General features: G+C 41.8%; 2 protein-coding genes and 1 long non-coding RNA gene across 8 annotated transcripts in view; 1 reads left to right on the top strand and 2 right to left on the bottom strand.

Moving 5' to 3' along the window:
• Positions 1–1,091, bottom strand: part of LOC118395619 (zinc finger and SCAN domain-containing protein 12-like) — a 142,118-nt gene extending 141,027 nt beyond the window's left edge. For all 4 annotated transcript variants that reach the window (XM_052465111.1, XM_035789493.2, XM_035789494.2 and 1 more), the window contains exon 1: positions 586–1,091. In XM_052465111.1, the coding sequence (XP_052321071.1) occupies positions 586–880 (295 nt within the window). In that variant the 5' untranslated portion in view covers positions 881–1,091. The remainder of the gene's footprint in view (positions 1–585) is intronic.
• A 5,962-nt stretch (positions 1,092–7,053) lies between these two features.
• LOC118395607 (zinc finger protein 510-like) lies at positions 7,054–18,694 on the bottom strand. 3 transcript variants are annotated; one of them, XM_052465099.1, is made up of 8 exons: positions 18,171–18,687; positions 16,997–17,127; positions 16,636–16,809; positions 12,242–12,403; positions 11,754–11,865; positions 11,413–11,540; positions 8,819–9,840; positions 7,054–8,145 (listed from the first exon to the last, which is right to left on the bottom strand). In XM_052465099.1, exons 1-8 carry the CDS (start codon positions 18,445–18,447, stop codon positions 8,130–8,132), a joined length of 2,022 nt encoding a protein of 673 aa, XP_052321059.1. In that variant the 5' UTR covers positions 18,448–18,687; the 3' UTR covers positions 7,054–8,129. The 3 variants fall into 3 exon arrangements, with proteins under 3 accessions (XP_052321059.1, XP_052321060.1, XP_035645365.2); XM_052465100.1 differs by lacking the exon at positions 18,171–18,687 and adding an exon at positions 18,009–18,136; XM_035789472.2 differs by lacking the exons at positions 7,054–8,145; positions 8,819–9,840 and having other exon boundaries at positions 9,893–11,540; positions 18,171–18,694.
• LOC118395656 (uncharacterized) lies at positions 12,410–16,624 on the top strand. The gene is made up of 3 exons (XR_004828008.2): positions 12,410–13,018; positions 13,801–13,999; positions 15,075–16,624. It is a non-coding gene; the product is annotated as an uncharacterized LOC118395656 (long non-coding RNA).
• Positions 18,695–20,632: the final 1,938 nt, after the last annotated feature.

The raw sequence follows: 20,632 nt of genomic DNA, 5'->3' as shown, positions 1-20,632 counted from the left end.
GGCATTGGAAAACCTCACTGGTCTTTTGAAATTCACTGCTCAACTGAGGGACCTTTAGATAATTATTTATGGGGTACGGATATGAGGTAGTCATCCAAAAAGCATGTTTAACACTTATTGCACACAGTGAGTCCATGCAATTTATTAAGAAAATGTGGAAACAGTCAAGGGGTGTCAATACTTTCTGAAGGCACTGTAATAGCTGTACAGGGACCGCAACTATGGATAAATGAATGCTATTTAAGAACTATTGAAGACTGAAATCCGTAAATAATATTAATTCAACAACGACTAAAAGTGGTGGATATTTCTCCATCTTCTGATTCAAAATAGTATTGTCTTAGTCATGGCACGCTTTGTTTAATCCGAAATCGTATTATCTCATGCTTGGTAGCTATTGACGAGAGAAAACATACACCGAATTCCCAATATAAAAGAAATGTGTTCTCGGTCAGTTTTGAGATTGTCTAGAATTGGCAAGGATGTAAACTAACAACTTTCTGCAAGACATCCAAGTAATCACATCAGATTAATTATTGCATACAATCCAAACACATGCGCAGAGGGGAACGGGGCGAAATGTACCTCTTGCCATTCCTCTGTATCGGTCGAGGATCTTGACACTTCTGGGACGGCTGCCGAGGACACGCTCTCGCATTGTCCTCTCTGCGCGCTCCCGTGCCACCTTCAGTTCCAGTAGCTGTAGTTTCCTCCGCAATGTCCTGTTTTCTTTCTGGCTTTGAGTTACTTCTAAACGACACACTGCATAGTCGTCGTCTACGAGTTTACAGATCTCTGCCACGGCTGCGTTTGCTAGCACCTCCATGATGGAGGCTATTTGAGTGTGAAAAACCATAACGTTCCCATTACAGTTAGCCATTGTTAGTTAGCAGCTAGCGAGCGTTACCTAAATAACACATCAATTAACCAAGTGCTGTCCCTAACGCGAATTAAAGACTGCCTGTGGTAGGTAGGTGTTGCTATGAAATTATATTTGTCTTATTTTGAGTTAATAAATGTCGAAATAACTATAAAAACGCCAAGGTAGTCTTGGTCACTGCTCACTTCCGTTTACTAGTTTTTCTTCGTGTAGTTTTCCGGCAGACTAGACATTTTGTTGTGTATTGCTGCCTAACACAGGTCGGAGCGTGAATTGCACATTTCGTTCACGAAAAAGGGAAATAAGAAATTGCACAACCACCCAACAAATACAGTTCCTTTAGAAAGTATTCACACCTATTGACTTTTTCCACAATTTGTTTTTAGTCTTCATTTTTAAATGAATAACATTTAGATGTTGTTTTAGACTGGCCTACACACAAAAAAAAAACTTTAACATGGAATTATGTTTTTTTTATTTTTTTTAAATCACAATAAGTATTCAACCCTTTGTTATGGCAAGCCTAAATAAGTTCAGGAGTAAAAATGTGCATAACAAGTCACATAAATTGCATGGAGTCACTGTGTGCAATCATGTTAAACATGATTTTTGAATAACTACCTCATCTCTGTACCCCACACATACAATTATCTGTAATGTCCCTCCGTCAAGCAGTGACTTTCAAACACAAATTCAACCACAAAGACCAGGGAGGTAATCCAATGCCTTGCAAAGAAGGGAACTTATTGGTAGCTGGTTGAGAAGAAAAAAATACCTTGAATATACCTTTGAGTATGGGGAAGTTATTAATTACACTTTGGATGGTGTATGAATACACTCAGTCACTACAAAAACACATGTGTCCTTCCTAACTCAGTTGCCGGAGAGGAAGAAAACCGCCCAGGGATTTCAACATGAGGCCAATGGTGATTTTAAAACACTTAGAGTTTAATGGGTGCAAGATGAATAACTGAAGATGGATCGACAACATTGTAGTTACTCTACAATACTAACCTAAATGACAGAGTGAAAAGAAGTAAGCCTGTACAGAATACAAATGTTTGGATTAAGTCACCAAAGTAAAACTGCAAAAAATGTTGCAAAGAAATGAACTTTTTGTCCTGAATACAAAGCGTTGTTTGTTATCTAACACAGCACATCACTGAGTAGCACCTCTTCATATTTTCTTGCATGGTGGTGGCTGCATCATGCTATGGATATGCTTGTCATCGGCAAGGACTAGGGATAAAAATAAATGGAATAGAGCAATACAGGTATGCAATGCTCTGAGACTTACCCATAAAGACTCACAGCTGTAAGGCAAAATCCTAGAGGAAAACCTGGTTGTCTGCTTTCCAGACACTGGGAGACAAATTCACCTTTCAGCAGGACAATAACCTAAAACACAAGGCCAAATATGCACACATTTACTATGAAGTTGCTTACCAAGATGAAATGGAATATTCCTGAGGGGCCTAGATACAGTTTTGACATAAATAGGCTTGAAAATCTATGGCAAGACTTAGCTGTCTAGCAATGTTCAACAGCCAACTTGACAAGAGTTTGAAGAATTGAAAAAATAATGTGCAAATATTGTACAATACAGGTATGCAATGCTGAGACTTACCCATAAAGACTCACAGCTGTAATTGTTGTTGAAGGTGATTCTAACATGTATTGACTCGGGGGTGTGAATACTTATGGAAATTAGATATCTGTATTTCCTAAACATTAATACAAATATATTTTCACTTTATCATTATGGGGTATTGTGTGTGTAGATGGGTGAGATAAAAAAATAAATGTAATCTATTTTGAATTCCGGCTGTAACACAACAAAATGTGTGATAAATCAAGGGGTATTAATACTTTCTGAAGACACGTTCAACTAGCACATTTCCCATTACAAACATTTACACATTTAGTCCTATGCTAATCTCACCAGGTGGCGTTGATTATTTCCTGTAACAAATTTCATATTAGCCAATTAAAATCGTTGAAGTAGTTGAACGTGTACCAACACTTGTTCATGGAAGAAATTGCTTTTTTTCTGGCTACTCTTCCATAAAGTCCAGCTCTTTGGAGTGTATGGCTTAAAGTGGTCCTAAGGACAGATACTCCAATCTCCGCTGTGGAGCTATGCAGCTCCTTCAGGGTTGTCTTTGGTCTCTTTGTTGCCTCTCTGATTAATGCCCTCCTTGCCTGGTCTGTGAATTTTGTTGGGTGGCCCTCTCTTGGAAGGTTTGTTTTTAATAATGGATTTAATGGGGGATGTTCAAAGTTTCTGATATTTTTTTATAACCCAACCCTGACCTGTTCGGAGCGCTCCTTGGTCTTTTTGGTGCCACTTAGTGGTGTTGCAGACTGGGGCCTTTCAGAACAGGTGTGTATACATACTGAGATCATGTGACAGATCACGTGACAGTTAGATTGCACACAGGTGGACTTTATTTAACTAATTATGGGACTTCTGAAGGTAATTGGTTGCACCTGATCTTATTTAGTGGCTTCATAGCAAAGGAGGTGAATACATATGCACAAACCACTTTTCCATTTTTTATTTTCGATTGATCGCCCTAACATTTGTCACCTCAGTCTCCATGACCCTTATAGGACACTCCAGGAACTCGGGATCATGATTCCCACCACAATTGCAACACCGTCATCCTTCTACACACCGTTCTTCAGTATACTCCATCTGTCTGCACACACTTGAAACATGGCCAAATCCTTTACAATTCTTGTACTGCAAAGGTTTGGGGATGAAAGCTCTTACAGCATGTCTTACATAACCGAGCTTCACGTGCGTAGGTATTTGCTCTGAATCAAAAAACAACAGGACCGACAGACGATGTTTCTCCATTCACCCAGCGGGTCAGACGCCAGGCACCATGTACTGCCATGTTGTGTTGTGTTGTGTTGCTACCATGCTGTGTTGTTGTCTTAGGTCTTTCTTTGTGTAGTGTTGCGGTTGCTCTCTTGTCATGTGTTTTTTTCCTACATTTTGTCCACACAGAAGACCTTTTTGCCTTTTGGTAGGCTGTCATTGTAAATAACTTTAACTTAACTTTCCGAGTTAAACAAATAAAATATGACTCCTTTGACAGGTGCTCTACTCCGAAGTTCAAAACAAAAAAACTTTTCCCAAGAGCATACTTCAACATTTTTGACACCTTAAATGGGTCTCCCACATATACTGTACATCCGCACTCAACAAATGCATCCCAACAAGAAGCGATTCATTATCATTCATACACGTATCCTCCACTCCAATTTTAGACAATTAACTTTTTGTTCCAGTTTTCGATACTACTTGTCTATTCAGAACATTAGTCTTCACCAACTTCGCTTGACGCTCTGCTTGATTTCAACTCGGCATCCACTTACACCATCTTTCGTGCCCAACAAAAAACATCCCACCATTTTCTCCCACTGTTTACTTCCGTTTACACTGAAGAGAAGGACGTTGTTATTGGTTGGCATCATAGCTCAAAGTGTGTTGTGAAATGAAAAATGTATGCATGCTGTTCTTTGAAATACGGTACTGCTTACTACATTACACATCAAATCTCCTATGATCAGTATCTTTCAAGTTGAGAGCAGATTTGTTTAGAAAGAACATTGAGAATAGAGTAGAAAATAATAAAATGGCTTTATTTCATCTACATCACCTCAGTAAGGTAAATATTAAACTGTCCTTGTGTTAGTCTAGGTTTACTGTCTCTCTAAAAACATGTATTTACTCAAGTCTGTTTCAAATGACAAGTTAATGAGGGGTATGTGGTTAATAACCTTCTTACCCCAAGGTAGGAAACATAACTAAACTAAACTCAGCAAAAAAAGAAATGTCCTCTCACTGTCAATTGCATTTATTTTCAGCAAACTTACAAATATTTACACATGTTACGAACATGACAGGATTCAACAACTGAGACATAAACTGAACCAGTTCCACAGACATGTGACTAATATAAATGGAATAATGTGTCCCTGAACAAAGGGGGGGTCAAAATCAAAAGTAACAGTCAGTTTCTGGTGTGGCCACCAGCTGCATTAAGTACTGCAGTGCATCTCCTCCTCATGGACTCCACCAGATTTGCCCGTTCTTGCTGTGAGATGTTACCCCACTCTTCCACCAAGGCACCTGCAAGTTCCACGACATTTCTGTGGGGAATGGCCCTAGCCCTCACCCTCCGATCTAACAGGTCCCAGATGTGCTCAATGGGATTGTGTTAAGGGATTTTTATGAATAATGACTAAATGATGTATACATTTAAATCAGAACTATAACTAAACAGAATACTAATATGTTACTGTATGGATGTATGAATCTTATTATAATCATAATACTGAATGTAATGTGTGTAGTTTTCGTCAAGAATTAGAACAAGGACTTTCTGTTCCTTGTTAGAAACTAATGGAGCTATCGTCAGACTGGCTGGAATGCTGTGTTCATTACAGGACATTCTGTCTCTACCCAGGGAGGGGAGAGACCTTGGGCTAGTAGTAGATTGTTTAACAGGTGGCAGACAATGTGGGAAGGCTATATTGCCATTGTATCGGAGAGAAGGAGGAGCAGCATTCAAAACGCTATAACGAAATGTGATGTATATAAACCAATGTACATTGTGTTATATTCAGTACTCTCGAGAATAAACGCTATTGATTGATTTTGAGACTGGTCTCTGTCCATTTTATGCAAATAAGTATCTTACAAATTCTTAGAAATGGGCAGAGTGTTTTAATTGAATTGGTTGATGAACATATAGGAATGAAATTCCTTTAAAAGATTGAGATCCGGGCTCTTAGCTGGCCATGGCAGAACACTGACATTCCTGTCTTGCAGGAAATCACATACAGAACGAGCAGTATGGCTGATGGCATTGTCCTGCTGGAGGGTCATGTCAGGATGAGCCTGCAGGAAGGGTACCACATGAGGGAGAAGGATGTCTTCCTTGTAACGCACAGCGTTGAGATTGCCTGCAATGACAACAAGCTCAGTCCGATGATGCTGTGACACACCGTTCCAGACCATGACGGACCCTCCACCTCCAAATCGATCTCGCTTCAGAGTACAGGCCTCGGTGTAATGCTCATTCCTTCGACGATAAACGCGAATCCGACCATCACCCCTGGTGAGACAAAACCGCGACTCGTTAAAGAGCATTTTTTGCCAGTCCTGTCTGGTCCAGCGACAGTGGGTTTGTGCCCATAGGCGACGTTGTTGCCGGTGATGTCTGGTGAGAACCAGCCTTATACAACAGGCCTACAAGTCCTCAGTCCAGCCTCTCTCAGCCTATTGTGGACAGTCTGAGCACTGATGGGGGGGATTGTGCGTTCCTGGTGTAACTCGGCCAGTTGCTGTTGCCATCCTGTACCTGTCCCGCAGGTGTGATGTTTGGATGTACTGATCCTGTGCAGGTGTTGTTACACGTGGTCTGGCACTTTGTGATGACGATCAGCTGTCCGTCCTGTCTCCCTGTAGCACCGTCTTAGGCGTCTCACAGTATGGACATTGCAATGTATTGCCCTGGTCACATCTGCAATCCTCATGCCTCCTTGCAGCATGCCTAAGGCATGTTCACGCAGATGAGCAGGGACACTGGGCATCTTTCTTTTGGTGTTTTTCAGAGTCAGTAGAAAGCCCTCTTTTAGTGTCCCAAGGTTTCATAAATGTGACCTTAACTGCCTACCGTGTTAGCAGTTAGTGTCTTAATGACCATTCCACAGGTGCATGTTCATTAATTGTTTATGGTTCATTTGAACAAGCATGGGAAACAGCGTTTAAACCCTTTATAATGATCTTTGAAGTTATTTGGATTTTTACAAATTATCCTTGAAAGACAGGGTCCTGAAAAAGAGACATGTCTTTTTTTGAGGAGTTGATAATATGTCAGCTAAAGAATGGTTCTCAGATATTCCCAGTGTGCATCTCAAGCTACACTGCTAACATTTCTTCCCGTTGTGGACACTCCTATGTCAGGTAAGGTTACTCTGGAAAGAGAAGATCTTGTAACATAGTTTGCACTTATAGTGCCTCTCCTTGGTGTGAATGGTCTGGTGCTCCTTCAAATAGTTTGCCCTAGTAAAGTGCTTCCTACATGTGGGGCAGGAGTACCGCTTGATGCTCGGCCTCCCACGTAGATAAACTGCATTTATTTTCTCATTAAAAGTCTCTTGGGATTTTTTTTTATTTGATTGGAAGTAATGAAACAGGCATTTGTAAACATCATATAACCTACACAGTACAAACACAAAATGCAACATACTTTTTTTGTTACAGCCTGAATTTAAAATAGTTAAATTCAGATTTTGTCACCGGCCTACACACAATAACCCATAATGTCAAAGTTGAATTATGTTTTTCGACATGTTTACAAATGAATTAATGAAAATCAAATGTCTTGAGTCTGTATTCAACCCATTTGCTATGGAAAGCCTAAATAAGTTCAGGAGTGAAAATGTGCTTCATAAGTCACATAAGCTGCATGGACTCACTCTGTGTGCAATAATAGTGTTTAACGTGATTTTTGAATGACTACCTCATCTCTGTACCCCAAAAAGATCTAATTATTTTTAAGCACCCTCAGTCGAGCAGTGAATTTCAAACACAGATTCAAACACAAAGACCAGGGAGGTTTTCCAATGCCTCGCAAAGAAGGGAACCTTTTGGTAGATGGGGGGCGGGAAAAAAGCAGACATTAAATGCCCCTTTGAACATGAAGTTAATAATTACACTTTGGCTGGTGTGTCTATACACCCAGTCACTACAAAAATACAGACATCTTTCCTAACTCAGTTGCCGGAGAGGAAGGAAACCGCTCAGGGAGTTTAATGGCTCTGATAGGATGAATCAACAACATTGTAGTTACTCCACAATACTAACCTAATTGACAGAGTGAAAAGAAGGAAGCCTGTACAGAATACAAATATTTCAAAACATGCATCATGTTTGCAATAAGGTACCAAAGTAAAACTGCAAAAAATGTGCCGATGAAATTAACTTTTTGTCCTGAATACAAAGCGTTATATTTGGGGCAAATCCAACAACACATCACTGAGTACCACTCTTCATATTTTCAAGCATGGTGGTGGCTGCATCATGTTATGAGTATTATTGTCATCAGCAAGGACTAAGGATACATTTTAGGATAAACAGAAACGGAATAGAGCTACGCACAGGCAAAATCCTAGAGGAAAACCTGGTTCAGTCTGCTTTCCATCAGGCACTGGAAGACAACTTCACCTTTCAGCAGGACAATAACCTAAAACACAAGGCAAAAATTATAATGGAGTTGCTTACCAAGACAAAATTGAATGTTCCTGAGTGGCCTAGATACAGTTTTGACTTAAATATGGCAAGACTTAAATGTCTATCTAGCAATGATCAATAACCAACTTGACAGAGCTTGAAGAATTTGTAAAATAATGTGCAAATATTGTACATTCCAGGTGTGTCATGCTCTTAGAGACATACTCAGAAAGACTCACAGCTGTAATCACTGCCTAAAGTGATTCTAACATGTATTGAGTCAGGGGTGTGAATACTGAAGTAAATTTGCTAGTTATATATTTAATCTTTAATACATTTCTAAAAACATGTTCACTTTGTCTTTATGGGGTATTGTGTGTAGACAGATTTAAAGAAAATATTTAATACATTTTTAATTCAGGCTGTATTAAACTAAATGTGGAATAAGTCAAGGGGTATGAATACTTTATGAAGGCACTGTATGCGCCTTATACCGTGTATATCAAATGTCTGGATGCAATATTCAACACTGAAATCTGTTACTCAGGGTTTGATCTAAACATCAGAAGTTATCGAGTAGAATTGTAATTTTCTATGTTACAGAATGGAATGTTTTTTCTGCTGGTGTATGCTGAGATGGCTCCTCTCTGAGAGCCTCTTCTCGCAGTGCGTGCAGGCAAACAAACCGTTTTTCTCCCATGTGGACCTTCAGGTGCACATTAAGCTGGTACTGGCGTGAGAACCTCTTCTCACACTGGGGACAGCTGTAGGGTTTCTCCCCTGTGTGGACCCTCTGGTGCCTCCTCAGGTCACCAGCCTGGGCGAAGCGCATGTGACACTGGGTACAGCTGAACGGTTTCACCCCTGTGTGGACCCTCTGGTGCTTCTTCACATAGTTCACCTCAGCAAAGCGCTTCCCACACGTGGGGCAGGCATACGGCTTGTCTGGGTCCGTCCTCATGCTCGGCCTCCCACATTGTGATCCAATGACACCAGAGGAGGTAGAAGCAGGCGCCACCACCATCAGGTGGTTAGTCTTTGAGCTCCTTCCTTGACCTCTAGCCATTGTTTGGCTGTTGTTGGAATTGTGTGCTGTGTTATAGCATAAGTACCTCTTGTGGAGAACACCCATCCTGACCCGGTCTGTATTGGTGGGGTAACCATGAGGTAACCGAGGAAGGCTAGACCCAGGTCCAGGCTTTCTATCAACCCATTCACCAGTCATTAGACAAGACCCTGAACGAGAAGACCGACTTGCTGATAGACTACCACCAGGGAGGGCTCCTGTCACTCTCTGTGAAGGCTGAATCCCACGCTGACATGCTCTGTTCATCATGGATGCTGTGCTGTTTGTATCATAGGAACAGGAGGGTCTATCTCTATCAGCCGCAGGCCCTACTTCATCCCTGCACTGAGACTGTGAAGAGAAGGGTCTGGGCTGCAGACTGGATCCCTGACTGGAGCCTCTGTCTCTCTGATGACCACCAGGACTGAAGTTGTTCAGTCCACCTGTCCACTGGTTGTGTTCTACGTGATGGTTGAGTCTTTGTTCCTCGTGGTTCCGTCTTGAATCTGAATCAGGAAGGAATAGTGACGGCTCTTGATCCACTGTCCTGATCCGGGCCCAGGGTTTGTGACCAGCCGCTTCAGAGGTCCAGTCTCTCCTACCAGCAACACCTGATATCAGCAGGTCCTCATGGACTGCAGACTGTCAACACAAATTGAACAGAAGATAATATAAAGGTTTATATAAGGAACGCTTTGCTGTACACACAGAAACATGACATTATAAAATGTTAACCAGTCAACCCTATCTCTAACACTGTGATTAACATACTTAACAATAAAGACCCATTGGAGTTTATTATAAATAACAAATGTCCATATATGTTGACTCAAGAATGAAGTATAATGTGTTGGTTCCACTGAGATAAGGAAAACTCAGCCCCTGCAATGATACAAAAATAACCAAATCAGTCAGTAGTTTTTATTTACTTTCAACAAAATGGTCATACAGTCATAACATGAAGTACAGTACTTTTATTGCACAAAACGATACGTGACAAGTAGAATAACTTTTCTCACTATGGTAACACTTGACCTTTTCTGTAAATATGGTACCCTCGCTTTGATAAAATTACATTTTAGAATACTTTGGAAAAGGTTCAACATTACGTTACACGGATCTAATCTATTTTGTCAAGTAAATTAAGGCACTATCATTATCCCACTATAAAACACCAGTATCAACCTATAGGGACATAGTTGTCACTTCTATGGTGAAGCATTTTTACAGACACAATCACACCAACCATCACCGTATCATATCTTTTGCCATATCACACTCATTCCCTCTTCAGTTCACCTCATCCAGTTCCCTGCTACATCCCAAACCAACAGAGTGAACTACAAACACACTAACTAGTAATTTATGATGTGTTACAATACTCTATACATGGGCTGTGTGTATTTTCTGTTGGTGTATCCTGAGGTTGCTCCTCTCTGAGAACCTCTTCCCGCAATGCGTACAGGCGAATGGCCTCTCTCCCGTGTGGACCTTCAGGTGCCTCTTCAGCTGGTGCTGGTGGGAGAACCTCCTCTCACACTGGGGGCAGCTGTAGGGTTTCTCCCCTGTGTGGACCATATGGTGCCTCTTTAGGTTGAACGAGTGTGAGAAACTGGCCTGGCACAGATGGCAGCTGAATGATTTCTCTCCCATGTGCATCCTCTGGTGGATCTCCACCTCTATGGGGAAACTGAAGGACTTCTCACAGAACGAGCACGGGAAGCGCTTCTCTTTGGCGCTGTCACCTTTACTGATTCCGTCTCTACTACTGTCATTTGTCAATGGGCTTGTGTAGGTATTTAGTGTTGAGGCACTGGCATTGTCTGAGGTCTGGTTTAACAGGAGAGTGTGAGGAGGATGAAGGCCAGGGAGTGTCTGAGTTGTCGCAGGGTCCATGTTCCAGTTGATAGATCCTATAGAAGGCAGGCTGAAGGCAGCACCTGTTAGGGGGTTAACCTGAGGCGCCATCAGTCTCTCTGAATCACAACTATAGGAGCAGGATGGAGCATCGCTAGCCGAGTCTGTTCTCTCCCTCCACATACGGTCACCTCCCTGTCCCTGCAGAACAAATCTACGCCTCGGCCTGGTCTCAGACAGTCTGTTGTCATGGAGACTAAGATCGGATGTTGTTTTGTGTTTGACTGTCTGTTTCTGGTTGTGGTTAACAGTATTGTACCGCAGCTCAGAGTTGAGGACGCTGTCCCATCCACTGACCTCCACTATGTCGCCTCTGGTCCTGGCCTGGTCAGTGATGTCGTCCCCAGGGCCTTTGGCTGCACCTGTCTGGGTCTGGGAATCCAAGTTGACCACCCAGTCTCCTCTGTTAGCCTCCAGCCAACCACCTGCAGGAAGAGGTTAGAAAATAGACTTTACAAACATGGCAGAGAACTCTAGTTTCAAGTTTATACATTATAATGTGTGTTTTTGGATGGAAACATAGGTTGTATTAATTTCATTTTATGAATGATAAAAATTCAGACACCAATTCCCAAGTAAAACACTATTCCCATTGAAGATCTATTACTGTATGTAGGCTTTATGTATTTCTTCCTTACCTTGCTCCCCCATCGTTAGTCCACTCAGCAGGTCAATGCTCTCTGGTCCGTCCTCTATTGTCTCCTCTTTGACTAGCAGCAGATCAGGCTTCCATTCCTCCATGTCGACTGACTTTAAGAGATAGAGAGAGAGCATGTCGCATCCAGAAATCTGATATGAGCACCCTGCTATGAAGCATCTTCTGATTGGGCAATGAGTGATTGCTATGAATACTATGCAACTGTATTAGTTTATTTGATTCCTTGACACTCTTTAATGGTTTGATAACTTTTGAATTATGGTCCCACACAAATTTAATCAAGACCTGGGCCCGTATCTATAAAGAGTCTCAGAGTAGGATTGCTGATCTAGGATCTTTCCAAATAATTATATTCGTTATGATCTAAAATGCAAAACTGATCCTAGATCAGCACTCCTACTCTGAGAGGCTTTGTGGATACAGATCCTGACCTAATATCATTCAGACAGTAGTTCACAGAGGGCTCACCTCAGTGATACAGTGTGTGGTCCTGTGCTGCTCAGCTGGTTCCTCTGCGGGTTCGGGAGGAGGTGTAGTCCGGTTGTCCTCCATGACCATGTTCCCCTCAGGCTTCCACAGACCTTCCTCCCACCCCTCCCCCTTCACCAGCAGCACCTCTGGACCCTCCTCCTGGAAGAGACAGGTGATACAGATGACACCAACATACACTCCCTCAGGTACATACACACAGGTAATAAATACACTTTCAACATGTGAGGAGCCATACTTGTGAACATGGATTATTTCCTGTAACAATTTCCGTATCAGCCTAATAAAAATCATAAAGAGCAACTGCCAATAAAAAGCAACTAATCCCATTGAAAATGGACTATGTGGCATTTATAAGTCACAAACATGTACCATAGTGTCAAAATTAACTACAAAGTGAAAATAGGATAATCAGCCTAGTCAAAAACGGAGTTCGGAACCCAGTGCTTCACAACGAGTGAATGAAGTTTGGTTTTTTGGATTACAATTATGTCAACAAATCATCCCCAATTTTGCCAAGCTCCACGTGCAAATCGCCCCCATCCGCTTCGCTTTTCAAAATGGGGCTATTTTTTCAGCGCCGTTTCTGACTGAAAAGCCCTAACGTTATATGGGTTGACCATGGCTCCACACAGTTATACGGTTTACATGGCCTGCCGAAGGAACCTAGTATGCGGAAAGGTGGTTGGAGTTTCGCCAGTCCCCTTTGCACCACCAGTATAGTAACGCTAACTTGGTGTGCAACGTTCGGTGGTGGTAAGTATAACCAGATATACTGTAATATGACCTGTGGCATAATTTCGCTAACGCCGTTATTGGTTAGCTATCTTTTGATAAAGCGAAGTAGTCTAGTTAGCGTTTTAGCATAGCTAGCTAGATAACTATTCTCTTTACAATGTAGTTTGTAGGTGGTAGCTCATACTGCTGGTTATATAACGTTATCATTTGACAAATCGGATTTGCAAGTTAGTTAGTAGCTCATACATACATATATTCTGTACGTTATTTAAGGGCAAAACTAAATAATGAATGCAACTATGGTGGTCGTTAACTCATGCCTGAGTCTAATACGATGAACTCGACGCAACAACCCGCAATGGCGTCCCTGGCCTGAATCCAATATAGAGATACAGTCAGTCTACATCTATACAGCATATCATTAGGGTTTCCACAGCCACAATCGATTATATCGTTTAAAAAAAGGTCGTTATTAATTTAAGGTTACGTTTAAAATCACATCTTAATAAGTTAAATTGTAGAAATCGGAATGGTTTATGACTTTGTGGCAACTAGTGACGACCTAGAATTAGCTTGACCATAGTTACTGCCCTGATGACAGACGGCTTCATCGACAACGGTAATGTGTGTTATATGAAAAGTTAATAAAAAAAACACGGTTTGTTAAACTAGTAGGTGAATTACACAGTCAAGTAGTACAGTCATTTTGGTTGTGAAGTGCATTATCAAAAATATTTGTTCTTTCTTTATAACAAAATGCAATTTACCACTTGGCTTTCTATTGTATAACGCTATCACAGGCCCTCCCAGTCAACACCACCTCATAAAATAAGGAAGTCCATTATTTGAGGATCGCTTGCAGCAGTTGTTACAGAGATGTTCCGTTTGCTGCCAAACATGTAACATAGAGAAGAACAACAAGGGGACCCTGAACATCACGCACACATGCCCTCGCTGTGAGCATTCCTATAAATTGAACAGGGAGGACGCTTGAATCAGGTTGGTAACATTTGACCTGGTCAAAGGTCAAAACAGATGAGTTTTGTTCCAATTCACCTTCATAACCAAGCCTGGTGGAACCAGCCTGATCGCTGCGTTGCCATTCTATTGCAGCGAGCAGTTTGGTTCCACCATGCAAGTCATAACCAAAATGTGATCAGTGCTTTGTGTGTGTGTTACCGGCCAAACACAAACAGGGTCCATTCCCATCAACACCATACAACACTCCTTCCGTGGCCTCCAACTGCTCTTAAATGCTAGTAAAACGAAACGCATGCTCTTCAAATCGATCACTACCCGCCCGCCCGACTAGCATCACTACTCTGGACGGTTCTTACTTCCAATATGTATAAATACCTAGGTGTCTGGCTAGACTGTAAACTCACATTAAGCATCTCCAATCCAAAGTTAAATCTAGAATCGGCTTCCTATTTCACAACAAAGCCTCCATCACTCAGGCTGCCAAACATACCCTCGTAAAACTGACTATCCTACCGTTCCTTGAATTCCTGGAATGCTTTTCAATTAACAGGTGTGCCTTGTTCAAAGGTAATGTGTGGAATTTCAATTCTTCTTAATGCATTTGAGAATATCAGTTGTATTGTGACAAGGTAGGGGTGGTATACAGAAGATAGCGCTATTTGGTAAAAGACCGTAAGAACGTTTCTTCATATGCAGTCGCAAAAACCATCAAGCGCGATGATGAAACTGGCTCTCATGTGGACCGCCATAGGAAAGGAAGACCCATAGTTACCTCTGCTGCAGAGGATAAGTTCATTAGAATTAACTGCACCTCAAATAAATGCTTCATAGAGTTAAAGTAACAGACACATCTCAACACATCAACTGTTCAGAGGAGACTGTGTGAATCAGGCCTTCATGAACTCTGTGTGTGTAGTTCCCACCGTGAAGCATGGAGGAGATTTGATGGTGTGGGGATGCTTTGCTGGTGAAACTGTCTGATTTATTTAGAATTCAAAGCACACTTAACCAGCATGGCTACCACAGCATTCTGCAGCGATATGCTATCCCATCTGGTTTGCGCTTAGTCCCACCATCATTTGTTTTTTAACAGGACAATGACCCAACACACCTCCAGGCTGTGTAAGGGCTATTTGACCAAGGAGGAGAGTGGATGGAGTGCTGCATCAGATGACATGGCATCCACAATCACCTGACCTCAACCCAATTGAGATGGTTTGGGATGAGTTGGATGGCAGAGTGAAGGAAAAGCAGCCAACAAGTGCTCAGCATATGTGGGAACTCCTTCCAGACTGTTGGAAAAGCATTCTCATGAAGCTGGTTGAGAGAATGCCAAGAGTGTGCAAAGCTGTCATCAAGGCTACATTGAGGTTAAACACAAAATGGGACTTTTCATTCTATTGAACATAAAAACGTTTTAAATACACCATTAAAAATTAAACAGGAATTTGTTATAATGTAGCCTACTCAGTACAAACACTATGTAACAACATACTTTTTAGGCTTATATGTGACATACTGTATCATGCAATATTCTAACCAGGGAAATTCAACACTGAAATCTGTTCATCTCATTATTCCAAATGCATCTTTGGACAACAATGAAAATTAATCTATTTTTAACGCAGGGTTTGATCTAAACGTAATAAGCTATAAAGTAGAATGGTTTCCATTTTATAGAGTGGAATGGTTTTTCTGCTGGTGTATCCTGAGGTAGGTCCTCTCTAAGAACGTCTTCCCACAATACATACAGGCAAACGGCCTTTCTCCCGTGTGGACCTTCAGGTGCCTCTTCAGGCTGCCTGTCTTGGTGAAGCGCATGTGACACTGGGGGCAGCTTTAGGGTTTCTCCCCTGTGGACTCTCTGGTGCCTCTTCAGGTCACCCATCTGGGTGAAGCACATGTGACACTGTAGGGTTTCTCCCTTGTGTGGAACCTCTGGTGGATCTCCACCTTCTGGGAGCAGCTGAAGCCTTTGTTACAGAACATGCAGAGGAACCGTTTCTCTCTACTATTGCCTGATGTGGCTCCCCCTCCAGGAGGCTGGCCTCTAGCCCTTTCATTTGAGTTTAATACTTGATCGAAAAGGATGCAGCCTTTTGAATCGGAAGGCCCCATTGACGTGGACTCTGGGTCGTGATCCCTAAACAAGTGTAAAGGGGAGTGGGTTGCGACAATTGGATTTGTCTCTAAGCTTCCCCTGTAATCTAAGAAACATCTTCCCTGTGAGTGTCTGTCTCCTAGGTGACTATCTGTATTCCATGTGGGAGGAACGTCGCCCTCCACTTTCACATCTACGACCAGACCCTCCCCTTTCTTATCTAGGCACCCTTCAGAGTATACACTACCACTGTAGTCCCCTCTGTGGACAGATCAGTCTTTTTCTCTAAACCCATGGACATGTTGCCAGGGTCCATCTCTGTAGTGTAAGAACAAGACGGATCATCACCACCAGTGTCTAACACATCACTATCACCATGGAAATTAACCATCCTCTGGCTATGGTGAAATAACGGTATATACTCTGAGCCAGGAGCAGGAGGACAGCCCAGTCTCCCCGGGTCTGACCTGTCATCAGATCCTGTGTGTAAAAGCCTGTGTGTTACAGTTAGTCTTGGTGTCTGTCTCTGACTTGAGGATGGCGTTCCACTGACCTCCGTGGTACTGCATTGGGTCCTGAGCTGCGCTGGGGCGTTGGTGGGGTCCTCCGTGGCTACAAGGGGCGCTCCATCTGCCCCAGTCTGGATGTCTCTGCTGTGTCGTTGGTCCTCCTTTCCTTCAGACCTCTCCTGTTTGACCCCAGGACCTGCAGGCTCTGCATCTGCAGACTGACAAGACGAGGTTATTACCGGTCCATTAGTTGAGTTGTCGTAGGGTCTCTCAAGCTCCCCTAAGGCAGATAAATTAGGATGTACATGTAAGCAAGTGAATAGCTGAGGGGAGCCTTTCTGAAATAAACTGTCCACATTTGATTTACAAAAGGAACTGTAATTCAATGTTAAACGTAACACTAACCTCTATCATGATAACGTGCTGGGTTGAGGTTCCACTCCCCTCATCAACAGTGATTGGTTGGTCATCTCTCCATGTATTGTGTCCTGCTGGTTTCACAGAGATCCTGTGGCCTCCAGTGAGATGTCCTTCACCTGAGAGAGTGATTGAGGGTTAAAGAGGTGGTTAGGTTAGCTACTGTCAATGCTGAACGGTATATTGTACATTATTTACACTGTCTAGAATTGGCCAGGAAGTAAGGTAAACACTTCTCATTCTCCTGATATACTATTTATTGATTGATGTATTATGTTCCATGCATCACATTGTTTTCATTTAGCAAATAATAAGAAATGCAGTAAATCAAGAATCGGGTTAGAATATGATAGTGTCTTTGTGCTAGATAGCTAAGTAATTAGGGGAATTATTGCATACTATACAAAAACTGACCAAGATCCAATTTTGGATAAAACACCTGAACACATGTGCAGGGGAGCTACAGACTAACACCGGATAATGTGATTTAACCAAAACATTTAGCTATCTATTGTACTAGTAGTTACAGGTGTGGCTAAACAAACGAGTATCTGCCAATACCTATCTCCATCCTCAATTTGTGGAAACATGAGTCTCATAAAATGTCTGTCCAGTTGCAGGGGGTCTGTTTGAATTTAGAAAATGCTCTGTTTAGTAATAATTTTTGGGGTCCATAAAATAATCCAACAATGTTCAATCCTGTCTTTTTCAAATATTCTCAATTGTCAGTTTGTTTTGAATGACCCAGCGGAGTTTGGGACCTTTCCATTGGTGCTTAAATTAATCTCCACATACGAGGGGCACCGGCCAAGTAAAATTAACTCCAACATTGATTGAGACAGATGAGTCCACCCCAAACGGTCCAGTCTCGGTTACTTAATGGACCAAACATTTGATTGAATTTGGAAAATGTAGAGTTTTTAAAATAAAACGGACCCCCTTCAACTGGACACATTTTATTACTCATTTTTCCCCAAATCGAGGACGAAGATAACCTCACCTGTTATTGGCGATTCTAATGGTCCTAAAATGTTTGGTCAAATCACATTCATTATCTGGTGTTACACTCTGTAGCTAGTGCAGATGGTGAACGGGGAGCTAGGCACTGTGCTATATACTAGGGGCGACAGGCAGCGCACCTTCGTCCTCCTTCAAAATGTACCTCTTGTTATTCCTCTGTATCGATCGAGGATCTTGATACCACTGGGACGACTGGCGAGGGCGCGCTCTCGGATTGTCTTCTCTGCGCGCTCCCGTGCCACCTTCAGTTCCAGTAGTTTCCTCCGCAATGACCTGTTTTCTTTCTGGCTTTGAGTTATTTCCAAACGAAACACTGCATAGTCGTCGTCTACGAGTTTACAGATCTCTGCCACGGCTGCATTCGCTAGCACCTCCATGACGGAGGCTATTTGAGTGTGAAAAACCATACAGTTAGCCATTGTTAGCAGCTAGCTAGCGTTATCTAGATAACATCTATCAACCACTCCCTGTCGCCAACGCGAATTAAAGATGACCTGGGATACGTATGTGATGCGGTGCAGTCAAATATGTCATATTTTGAGTTCCAGGGTGTTAACAATCGTCTAAATCACAACAATAAAAACGTTAATGTGGACGTTATTTTTACCACTGTGAAGCAGGTAATAAGAACTAGCTAAATACTTCCAGGTCACAGATTTTTGGAATCCTTCAGAATAAGAGTATTTTCCTGTTGCTTTGTAAATTAATAATTAGGGCGAAAATAACATTGTGCAGAAATGTTCATATTTTATACTAGTTATCATACAACCTGATTGTATTTTTTATGTTTTCAATCCTAAATGGTCACCAATGTTTTTTGTGTGTGTACTCCTATATTTTATTGCACCTTACATCATTTTCTGTATGCATTTAAAGGGGGATCATTTTGGCACTTTAGTTTCAAATCCACAGGAGTTTACACCCAGAGGAATTTGCTGCTCATTTTGAGGCCAATCGGCGTAAATCCAGTATTTCTTTTTCTTATTGGACATATTACACAATTGTTGGTCCTGCTTTAAATGATCGGCTTTTTAAAGCCCTACATGTTAAAAAAGCATCTATAACCATATGCCATTCTTTATAAAGGGTTAAAAAATGTGGCATAACCGTGTGATATAAACATGTGCTTTATGAAGGGTGACATGTTGTGCTGAAGGAGGGCATACGCTCTAATGTGATGTCATGTTACACCTAATCTCATTTCCAGGCACTTCTGCCCTAATGTGTGGAAGGTCTGGTGGACCAACGCATCAAACTTGACCTTCATTAGTTAGGGTTAGGTTTAAAATCACATTTTAAGAAAATCTATTCTGGAAATGGGTAGGGTTTAGCCATAATTATGACTGACTGTTTAGTGATGATGACAAACTTTATACTCAGTAAGGTCACTCCTATAGAATTCTATGGTCACGCCCACTAAGGCGAACTTTGAATGGTTGATATAGTATGTGCAATAGCCTGGGGACAACGTTACACCAAGAAACACTTACCTTGACAAAAGCCCCCAGCATAAAGACATTTTAAGTGTCTTTCTTCTGGAACCAAGTTACATGTTCCTCAATACAGAAATGTGCACACAACAAAAACGAGCCATACAGCGCGGTGCTGGGCCCAGTCAGGTCTTTGACACATTCACCCACTCCCCCACTGAAAGATCAGTCACAAAATGTTGGCAACATTGTAAAAGGTTGTAATCAAGCCCTGGTCTCCAGCATGGGAACAGAAAAGGAATACATGGTGCAGTAGTCTCAGGTTGGACTACTCCAAATCTTCTTGGTTCTGACACGCACACAAACTTTGCAGGTCCATCAACCCATTTTAAATTCCTCTCACACCATACAATAACCCGTGGCTAATGAGAGAACCTTCATAAAATCAGCAGAGTGTAAATAACCTACTTACTGACACTTATGTAGTGTCCTGTAATACTTAGTTTGAAGTGAGATACATTCGGTCATTCATAACACATCCATAAAGACTCTATCGCATGACCATGTACTTAATTTAAAGTCAGACCCCTTTGGTAATTTATAACACAAAGGCTTAATGATGTAAACCCCATGTATTAACACTTAGGGAATTATCACTAACATCTAAAACAAATAAACATTAAAGACATGTTTAAACTTAAGTTTCAAACAGTCTAATGCAATTACATTGAACAGGGCTGTGAAGTGTAGCTTCTCAGTGAGCTGGCAGACAAATGGTTCTTGCCTCTCTTCCTGCTGGAGTTACTGCTTGTTGGTTCCACCCATAGAAGTAACAAAGTGAGCAGATTCGTTAGAAAATGTCTTCGTCACATATCCTAGATGGGGACATTTCTGTGCTCCACCAGAAACTCCAAATGGGAAGATGTAAAACTCCATTCAATTTGTATTATTATATTCCTCTTTCATTTACACATCTCCACGTGTCTGTGGCTCAGCATGGGTGCCACAGTAAAAGTATTGTTGAGAATACTTAGTAGGGTATGTAGAATGAACAGTACATTTGGAAAGTATTCAGACCCCTTGACCTTTTCCACATTTTTTAAAGTTACAGCCTTATTCTAAAACGGATTAAATTGCCCCCCCCCCCTCCTCCTCAATAAAGACAAAGCAAAAA

Source organism: Oncorhynchus keta, chromosome 16 (genome assembly GCF_023373465.1).
Source record: "Oncorhynchus keta strain PuntledgeMale-10-30-2019 chromosome 16, Oket_V2, whole genome shotgun sequence".
NCBI lineage: Eukaryota > Metazoa > Chordata > Actinopteri > Salmoniformes > Salmonidae > Oncorhynchus > Oncorhynchus keta.
The sequence above is the reverse complement of the archived record's forward strand: the minus strand, read 5'-3'. Positions and strand labels throughout refer to the sequence as shown.

Bases quoted from the DNA above. Each gene is read 5' to 3' on its own strand.
- LOC118395607 (XM_052465099.1), bottom strand. From the start codon at position 18,447: ATGGCTAACTGTATGGTTTTTCACACTCAAATAGCCTCCGTCATGGAG. The intron at 11,541-11,753 runs GTAAGGAAGAAA...CTCTTCCTGCAG, and splicing joins ACTAACGATGGGGGAGCAAG to GTGGTTGGCTGGAGGCTAAC. The intron at 9,841-11,412 runs GTCAGTGGATGG...TTGTGTTGACAG, and splicing joins CCAGAGGCGACATAGTGGAG to TCTGCAGTCCATGAGGACCT.